Source organism: Lithobates pipiens, unplaced genomic scaffold, assembly GCF_037356315.1.
Source record: "Lithobates pipiens isolate NorthernLeopardFrog02 unplaced genomic scaffold, aLitPip1_a1.2 Scaffold_23, whole genome shotgun sequence".
In the NCBI taxonomy this organism is placed as follows: Eukaryota; Metazoa; Chordata; class Amphibia; order Anura; family Ranidae; genus Lithobates; species Lithobates pipiens.
In genome coordinates, this window is record NW_027507785.1 from 9,182,723 (window position 1) to 9,192,767 (window position 10,045).

Genomic DNA, 10,045 nt, shown 5'->3' on the forward strand with positions numbered 1-10,045 from the left:
CCGACACGGAGGAGAGCGGATCAGTGAGTTGCACCAACACATCCCACACACAGTAGAACATGCCAGGCACACTCACACCCCCCCTTTACCCCCCGATCACCCCCCCAATTACCCCTGCCCCCCAGTCACAGTGACACCAATGTCATTTTTTTTTTTTTTTTTTTTTTTTTTGCATTGGTGTCATTTGTGACTGTAATAACTGTTAGGGCAGTTAGGGTTAGCCCCCTTTAGTTCTAATGTACCCCCCTAACCCCCCCAATAAAGGTTTAACCCCGTGATCACCCCCCGTCGCCAGTGTCACTAAGGCTGGGTTCACATTGCAGCGGTTTATGAGAACGAATGTGATTCGCACCGCACTGCAGTGCAAATCACATCCGATCTCTGTGCGATTCGAGTTCAGCCATTCGCCGCACCCGCCGCACCCGCCGCAAATTCGCACGGGACCCTTTTTTTGGCCCGCAGCAGAATCGGATCGCATGGGTGTTCACACCATGCGATCCGAGTTTGCAGATCGCACTGCGATATGCGAACTGATCTGGGGGTGTCAGTAACATTTCACTGACACTCCCAGCAGTTCGCATAGGGCAGTGTGAACTGCCGCCGGGAGGCATGCGATGCGGGAACCCGCCGCGGATTCGCGGCGTTTCCGCATCGCTCCAGTGTGAACCCAGCCTAATAAGCGATCATTTTTCTGATCGCCGTATTAGTGTCACAGGTGACGCTAGTTAGGCAGGTAGGTATTTAGGTTCGCCGCAGCTTTTTATAGCGCTAGGGACCCCCATATACTACCGCATAAAGCCCCCTGATTGCCCCCTAGTTAACCCTTTCACCAGTGATCACCATATAACTGTTACAGGTGACGCTGGTTGGTTAGTTATTTTTTTATAGTTTTAGGGCACCCGCCATTTATTACCTAATAAAGGTTTAACCCCCTGATCACCCGGCAGGTGTCATTTGTGACTAATAACTGTTAGGGCAGTTAGGGTTAGCCCCCTTTAGTTCTAAGGTACCCCCCTAACCCCCCCAATAAAGGTTTAACCCCGTGATCACCCCCCGTCGCCAGTGTCACTAAGGCTGGGTTCACATTGCAGCGGTTTATGAGAACGGATGTGATTCGCACCGCACTGCAGTGCAAATCACATCCGATCTCTGTGCGATTCGAGTTCAGCTATACAGATAGTATGGCTGAATTCGTGTCGCACCCGCCGCACCCGCCGCAAACTCGCACGGGACCCTTTTTTTGGTCCGCAGCAGAATCGGATCGCATGGGTGTTCACACCATGCGATCCAAGTTTGCAGATCGCACTGCGATATGCGAACTGATCTGGGGGTGTCAGTAACATTTCACTGACACTCCCAGCAGTTCGCATAGGGCAGTGTGAACTGCCGCCGGGAGGCATGCGATGCGGGAACCCGCCGCGCATTCGTGGCGTTCCCGCATCGCTCCAGTGTGAACCCAGCCTAATAAGCGATCGTTTTTCTGATCGCTGTATTAGTGTCACAGGTGACGCTAGTTAGGCAGGTAGGTATTTAGGTTCGCCGCAGCTTTTTATAGCGCCAGGGACCCCCATATACTACCGCATAAAGCCCCCTGATTGCCCCCTAGTTAACCCTTTCACCAGTGATCACCATATAACTGTTACAGGTGACGCTGGTTGGTTAGTTATTTTTTTATAGTTTCAGGGCACCCGCCATTTATTACCTAGTCTCACTAGTGTACCCCTAAATTTAGGGGTGTCTACTTTCTAAAATGGGGTCATTTGGGGGGGGGGGGGTTTGTGCCATCTTGGCATTTTATGGCCTTCAAAACTGTAACGCCCTTAGAAAGCCTGAAGGCGGTGCTTGGTTTTTGGGGCCCCGTACGCGGCTAGGCTCCCAAAAAGTCCCACATATGTGGTATCCCCGTACTCAGGAGAAGCAGCAGAATTTATTTTGGGGTGTCATTTCACATATGCCCATGGCATGCGTGAGCAATATATCATTTAGTGACAACTTTGTGAAAAAAAAAAAAAGTTTGTAATTTTCCCGCAACTTGTGGCAAAATATAAAATATTCCATGGACTCAACATGCCTCTCAGCAAATAGCTTGGGGTGTCTACTTTCTAAAATGGGGTCATTTGTGGGGGTTTTGTGCCATCTTGGCATTTTATGGCCTTCAAAACTGTAATAGGTAGTGAGGCGTGAAATCAAAAATTTACGCCCTTAGAAAGCCTGAAGGCGGTGCTTGGTTTTCGGGGCCCTGTACGCGGCTAGGCTCCCAAAAAGTCCCACATATGTGGTATCCCCGTACTCAGGAGAAGCAGCAGAATTTATTTTGGGGTGTCATTTCACATACGCCCATAGCATGTGTGAGCAATATATCATTTAGTGACAACTTTGTGTAAAAAAAAAAAAAAAATTTTTTTTTTGTCATTATTCAATCGCTTGAGGCAAAAAAATAAAATATTCAATGGGCTCAACATGCCTCTTATCAATTTCCTTAGGGGGTCTACTTTCCAAAATGGGGTCATTTGGGGGGGTTTTGTACTGCCCTGTCATTTTAGCACCTCAAGAAATGAGATAGGCAGTCGTAAACTAAAAGCTGCGTAAATTCCAGAAAACGTACCTTAGTTTGTAGATGTGACAACTTTTGCGCAAACCAATAAATATACAATTATTGACTTTTTTTTTACCAAAGACATGTGGCTGAATACATTTTGGCCTAAATGTATGACTAAAATTGAGTTTATTGGATTTTTCTAATAACAAAAAGTAGAAAATATCATTTTTTTTCAAAATTTGCGGTCTTTTTACGTTTATATCGCAAAAAATAAAAATCGCAGAGGCAATCAAATACCATCAAAAGAAAGCTCTATTTGTGGGAAGAAAAGGACGCAAATTTTGTTTGGGTACAACATTGCATGACCGCGCAATTACCAGTTAAAGCAGCGCAGTGCCAAAGTGTAAAAAGACCTCTGGTCATTTACCAGCAAAATGGTCCGGTCTGAAAGTGGTTAAGGTACCAACGCCACGTGATTCAGGGGTTCCATCTTTTATTTTCTGTCTGTTCGGTTCTGGTGGTCCTCCTGACCCAACCCCATGACCCTCTTGGCCTGGGGTGCGGAACCATGCATCCCGAGTCTAGGGGCTGGCTGGCAACACAACTGCAGGGACAGGCCAGAGTGGATTTTGGGGCCTATTGATCCAAGGGTGGTCCGGTGCCGTCTCATCTGAAGGGAGAGGCCCAGCAACTGAAGAACCCCAGGGGAGGACTCTTCAGGAGAAGGCCGCGCGTAAGGCTGTCTTCTCTGATGGAGCCTGGAGGCTTAGTTGAAGGACGCAACATGGATCCACACTCATACGGGATCTCCGGATCGGCTGAGAGAACCTGGTACCGTATGATAGCTCTTTAAATTTATCTACGACCCTCAGTAACGCTCAAGTGTACATCACAAGTCTGTGGCAGAGACTTTGTCGAGCGCCCTACCGGCTGATAAGCCTAGTGAGAGGAGGTCTATCTGGGGGTTGTTAAATCCAGTTGTGAAACGTTTGCTATTCTCTGGATATTCCTATAAGAGACTTCCATTTTTGCAATACAAGTACCTGAACTCTCTCCTAACCCTCTACCCTTTATTGAAAGACTCTGTTTCTGTTCCACATTCTTTGGGCCATCTACCATGTGAGTCCCTAGACGGAGAAGCAGACAAGGAGGTATCGGTAAGCCCAAATAAATCCAGCAGCTCCTTCGGGGGTCAGTGCTACACTCATGAATGGAGGCTGTACTATGCAAGCAAGATCATTAAACAAGGATATTCATTTACCTTATACCCTGAATCTGATTGGATCTGACTGACCTCCATTCAGCTCTTTTATTTTATACTAATTATTTATTATTTAACAGTGTCAAATTGTAATTGAATGTGGTGGAGGTTACATATACCATTGTTACTATTGTTTATGTGGATTTTCTAATAACGAACATAGTATTTTTGATATTACCAGTTGTTTCTCCTTGAAGAATCTCTTTGGACCTTGCCCCCCCCCCCCCTTTTTATATAGAACAGAGATGTAACCTGAGCCCCCTGCCATGGCCATGGCAAGAGCTATCGCAGAGATTGCAGTAGATGTGGGAAGGCCTTGCCAGGAGTCCGCATTAACAAGCAATGACACTGGTTTTACTAAAGTGAAACTCCAGCCAAAACTTTTATTTCTTTCCAAGCCCTGGAGAGAGTGGGGGTAGAATCAGTACCCCCATCAGGTTTTTAGTTTGACATCAGTACCAGTGAGAGTTGGGAGATTTCTTCTCGCTTCCTGTTACGTTCCAAGGTCAGGAACTGAGGTTAAATTTTCAGAATGTCGGTGTCTCCACTTGGAAGCTTTATCCTCATTCTATCATCATCTTGGTAAAAATGGCTAGTGGACCCAGACATGAGGACAAATCTTACAAATGAGGACACTATATAATCTATAATAATCATTAAAACTGGATGTACTTGCCCATTGTACCCCTGATATATGGGTGATCTATGCACACCCAGAGCTCTGTTTTAGATATGGTGGTCATTTGATAAGGGTCCGTAGGGGTACTGGATCAGTTTACTTAATTTCCGCATCCATATCAGTAATTTAGACCCGCAAAATGCAGAAAAGGTCCCCAGATTACCAGTTTGGCTAATCCCTCTTTTCAGTATCTTAAAAAAAAAACACGTCTGCTTTAAATTTGAAAACCTGAATTCCAAAAGACTCTTTTGAGTTGCCTGTTCAACTAAAGCCTCATACACAGGATAGGACTTTGTACAAACTTTCCCTTGGATTTTTGTACAAAGGGCGTCGGCCGAGAACTTGTATTGCATACACACAGCAGGACTTTTCAGCCAACTTTCACCAAATCACGTGGTTTTTCTGCTCTTTACCGCCACCTTTGATCAACTTCTGTATTGTTGTCTGATCTTTTGCATTGGTTCTGAGCATGCCTGTTTGTACTTTGTACAAAAGTCCTATGGTTTTCTGTACACACGATCAGACTTTGCTCCATCTGACTTTTGTTGCCAGAAAGTTTGTCCATTTGCAAGTCCGATGAAAACCAAAAAAGTTTGTCCGATGGAGCGTACACACGGTCGGATGTTGCTCCAAAACAGCTAATTTGCATGTTTGTTGTCAAAAAGTCTGATCGTGTGTATGGGCCTTAAGATTCTCAAAAGTTTACCGAACATTTAGCTGGAACTAAACCTTAACCTTCAGACAAAAGAAAGGAAGAGAAGTTCACTGAGCTAGCATTAAAGTTACTTTTATAAACAGAGGTTTTTCTAGGTGGGCATGGGTCAAGTGGGAAAAGAATGCACAAGCAGAAGAACAAGCCTGGGTGGAAGTAGAGATGAATGGCCTGAGAAGAGAGCAGCCATGAGTAGGAGTAGAGTACAATGGCCACAGACAAGAACATGCATGGGTGGGAGTCGAGGAGAATGACCAAGCAGAAGAGATACAGTAATCTGAATAAGAGTGGAGGAAAATGGGCAAGGCGGCGAGAAGGAATGGGTGTGAGCAGAGGATAATGGGCAGACAGGAGATCAGGCATGGGTGGAAGTATATTAGAATGACAACAGATGAGAACATGCATGGGTGGCAGTGGAGGATAATGTCCAACCAGAAGAGATAACATGGGTTAGAGTGGAGGAAAATGGGCAAGGAAGAAAGATGGCATGGATGGAAGTAGAAGAGAATGGCCAGAGATGAGATCAGGCATGGGTGGAAGTAGAGAAAAATGGCAACAGATGAAACCATACATGGGTGGGAATGGAGGAAAATGGGCAAGGAGGAGAGCGGCATGGGTGGAAGTAGAGAAGAATAGCCAGAGAAGAGATCAGGCATGGGTAGAAGTAGAGAATGGAAACAGATGTGAACATACATGGGTGGGAGTGGAGAATAATGACCATGAAGGAGAGGTATCATGGATGAGATGGAGAAAAATGGGCAGAGCCAGAGACAAGATCAGGCATGGTTGGAAGTTGAGTAGAATGGCAACAGATAAGAACACGCATGGGTGGGAATGGAGGATAATGTCCAAGCAAGAGAAATAACATGGGTGGGAGTAAAGGAAAATGGGCAGAGAAGAGATCAGGCATGGGTCGGAGTGAAGGAGAATGATCGAGGATGAAAACATACATGGGTTGCAGTGAAGGAGAATGTACAAGCAGGTAAGCAGACATAAGTGAGAGTGGAGGAATAGAGCAGGCATGGATGGGTGTGGAGGAGAATGGTCAAAGAAGAGAGTGGGCATGGGTAGGAGTGGAGTAGAATGGCCAGAGTGGAGAATGGACATAGGTGGAAGAAAATGGCTCAAGAGCAGAGCGAGGATAAATGGAAGTAGAGGAAAAATGTCAAAGACGAGAGTGGCCATGGGTGGAGTTGGTGGTAATGGCCAAGGAAGAGAGCAGGTGTGGATGGAAGAGGAGAAGAATGGTAACAGATGAGAGGCGAGCAGGCATGAATGGAAGTGGGTAGGAATCATAAAGATTTGCCAAAACGCCACCATTTTAGGCAACAAATTCAAAAACTAAATTGAATAAATTATTACAAAGAGAGTTTGCAAACACATTTTTTTGAATCCTACAGGAGAAAATCACAATGTAGTTATGCAATACATTTGATGTGTGATTTTATTAATTATTATAACATATCATATTTAACCAGTGATTTTGCCATAACTTTTTTTACATACATTTTTTACTTTGTGTCCCACAGATAGCATGGGGAATGAATCTGAGGTCTTTCATTTCATCCTCATTGGTTTCCCAGGTCTCCCGGAAAAGTTTTATGGTGCGGTTGCTTCTGTAATCATCTGTGTCTACAGCCTATCTCTGTGTGCAAATATCACAGTGATAATGATAATCCTCCTGAAGGTCCATCTACACCAGCCCATGTATATCATTATCCTAAACCTGGCCGTTTCTGACCTAACTTTTGACACGGCGACCATGCCGAATATTATCGTCAGATATTTTTCTGGAGATGGGACTTTATCTTTTACTGCCTGTTGTTTTCAGATGGGGATAATCCATTCATTGAACTGTGTTGATTCCTTAACCATTATGCTGATGGCCTTTGATCGGTATGTTGCCATCTGCAAGCCTCTTAGATATCATGCTATAATTACCAATAAAGTAACCATGGCGTTGTGTTGCCTCGTCTGGCTTGCTGGTTCCTCTGTTGGATTATTTGTCATGAGTTGGGTTCTTCCTCTTCCATTTTGCGGACCAAACAGAATCCGGTTGTTTTATTGCTCTATGTCTCTTGTTGCTGTTCTATCATGTACAGATACTTCGATAATCAGAAGGAATGGATTTTATGCTGGTATAATCATGCACGTAGGTCCTTTAACCTTTATTTTAATTTCATACATTGTCATCATTGCAAGTATTTGTCTGACATCCCGTTCAGAAAACTGGAAAAAGCTCTACAACACCTGCATCGCACACTGGTTTGTCATCACTCTCTTCTACTTACCTCGGGTCATCGATTATGGCATCCAGGCTCAGATACTTTCCAACACCGATGTCTTTGTGTTGCTAAATTGCCTCTACACCTATGTACCACATTTCAGCAGCCCCATCATTTTTTGTCTTCGGACCCAAGAAATAAGAAGGACCTTGAGGAAAATTCTAAGTGAAAGACTGGGGTAAAGATTAATTGCTCTGTTGTGACTGTCCATGTCATCTACTCCCGTTTACTGGCCTCCAAACCAAAGACTCCATCCAAACAGTCCATACAAACACTAACATCATTAATGACAGGGGGGCGGAACCCTGCCGCGGAGCAGTATGGTCGCTTGATCTAGGAGCTCCGGCGGGGAAAAGCAACATACAGAGCGGTGTCTCCTCCACAAACACCTGGACCCGGCTGCCTTCAGCCCTCTGACATCTGGGGATGTCTGTAAGATCTGCTACATGCCGATCAACACACATCGGCGGCTCACAGACTATTTCCACATGCTCTGCAACATAGCGGCTTCAGCAGATGGAGGAGAGAGCGAGATGGAGTCTGCCCCCTCCTCACAGCACAGCGCTCCAGGCACACCGATCCACGCTGCTGCTGTGGATACAGCCACACAAAAGGAGGACAAAAACTCCCAGAAAAGACCTGCACCATCGTCTGCAGCCTCTCCACTATCCAAAGGGCCGGTGAGTAAAAAGCAACTGGCTGCAGATGAGGATAATTTTACCATGACGCACACACATCCCCTCAGTCACAATCTCTAGATGCATTCCCAGCTTTGGATCAGCCTGCCTCAGAATTCAACCTTAAAGGAAATGCTATTATCCCTTAAAAATGATCTGCAGGTAGACCTAAATAGAAACCTGGCCTCTTTACAGTCACATATAGAGCACGTGGAGGAAAGAGTTGATGCAGTGGATAGATCATTAGGTGAACATGCAGATGCCTATAATAGCCTGTCAGCAGAATTCTAGGGACATGACACTGACATACAGTGGTTGAAAGCCAAAATCGCAGACCTCGAGGACCGCTCCCGATGGAATAACCTGAAATTCCGTGGCATCCCCGAATCCGTCACAAAATCCAGAACTAACTCTATACCTACAACAACTCCTTAAGATCCTGCTTCCTATGGAAAACCCTAAAGATTTTGTCATTGACGGGGCCCACAGACTGGCAAAACCCGCTTCACTTCCTGACACCATCCCTGGAGACTTGATAGCCAGGATACATTTCTTTCACATTAAAGAAAGGGCTGTTGCAGCTGCACGAAAAATGTGAAAACTTCCTGACCCTTTCTCCAAATTTTAGATCTTCACCGACCTCTCAGCAGCAACCATGCAACAACGCAAGCAGTTTTCCCCCATGACTGTTCAACTACGGGAATACAAAATCACCTATCAGTGGGGCTACCCCACCAAACTAACTGTGACACATCAAGGCCACTCATATATCCTCAAATCACCAGAAGATGCCAAATATATTCCTCCCCAGTGGGGAATCTCCCTGGAAAATAGCAGAAAACCTCCACGCACCAGACCACCCCAACGCATCTCAGGAGGTTGGTCAGTGGTTGGAAACACCTGACAGTTCTACCTCAGTCAGTAATGCTTTATTAGCCATCATAAATACTTACGAACACTTACTGTTCTCATTAGGCACCCATCTTACCACCTTGGATTTCCCTTAACGCTGGGATTCCTGAAGATTCCGCACCCCCAACTTGCAAATACAGCAAGTTCGTTGCAAAATTTTATCCTGCACATTGTTAGTTCAAGTTCAACATTTCATCTTTGTTCTTTTTCACACTGTTTACCATTTAGCATTTTAACTATTACACTATGCTTTGCTATCAGTTACTCTTTAACTCTGAGAACCCTATAAATTAATGCTATGCAATCAGGTTCTTTATACTTTTGACTACCTCTGATACCATTTTTCTGTTCTTGCTGTATGTCTGAATGTATATTTTGACTTTATGCATTCTTCCCAAATGTTCAATGTTACTTACGATAACCTCCCTCAACGTCAACGGCCTCAACAGCCCATTTAAGAGGTCCATGATGTGGAAAGAGGCTGTCTTCCAAAAATGTGACATATTTTGCGCCCAAGAAATGCATAATGCATTTTGCAATTTGCAAATGCAAATAACTTCCCCCATTGCTTCTTTGCAAATGCAGACAGGAAAGCACGGGGAGTCTCAGTCACCTTCACCCAAAAATTTGTAGAAGCAGACCCAAATGGTGAGTTTATTATCTTAGGGGCATTCCTTAACCACTGCCCCTATACCATCACATTATATGCCCCTAACAACAAACAGAAGGCCTTCCTCAACAAATTAATAAAAAAAATACGGGCACTTCAGATAGGTCGTCTCATTGTATGTGGTGACTTTAATGAAGTGCCCGATTCTGTGTTAGACTCCACAAGCCACAACAGGCGCCCCTCACATACCTTGTCCACCCTACTGAAAAATTATGTTTGGAGATGCGCCCACAGGTCTGAAAAAGATTATACCTTTTATTCAGTAGCCCTACAAGTGTACTCTCGCATTAACCTGTTCCTGGTAGACAGG

The 10,045-nt window shown here is 44.9% G+C and overlaps 1 protein-coding gene across 1 annotated transcript; it reads left to right on the plus strand.

Annotated features, from left to right (window-relative positions):
- Positions 1 to 6,725: 6,725 nt before the first annotated feature.
- Positions 6,726 to 7,658, plus strand: LOC143926798 (olfactory receptor 6B1-like). Its single transcript, XM_077450845.1, has one exon. The coding sequence runs from the start codon at positions 6,726 to 6,728 to the stop codon at positions 7,656 to 7,658; it is 933 nt and encodes a 310-aa protein (XP_077306971.1).
- The last annotated feature ends 2,387 nt before the right edge of the window (positions 7,659 to 10,045 follow it).

What these genes read in the sequence shown, in the direction of transcription:
- LOC143926798 (XM_077450845.1), top strand. Translation starts at nt 6,726, where the DNA reads ATGGGGAATGAATCTGAGGTCTTTCATTTCATCCTCATTGGTTTCCCA.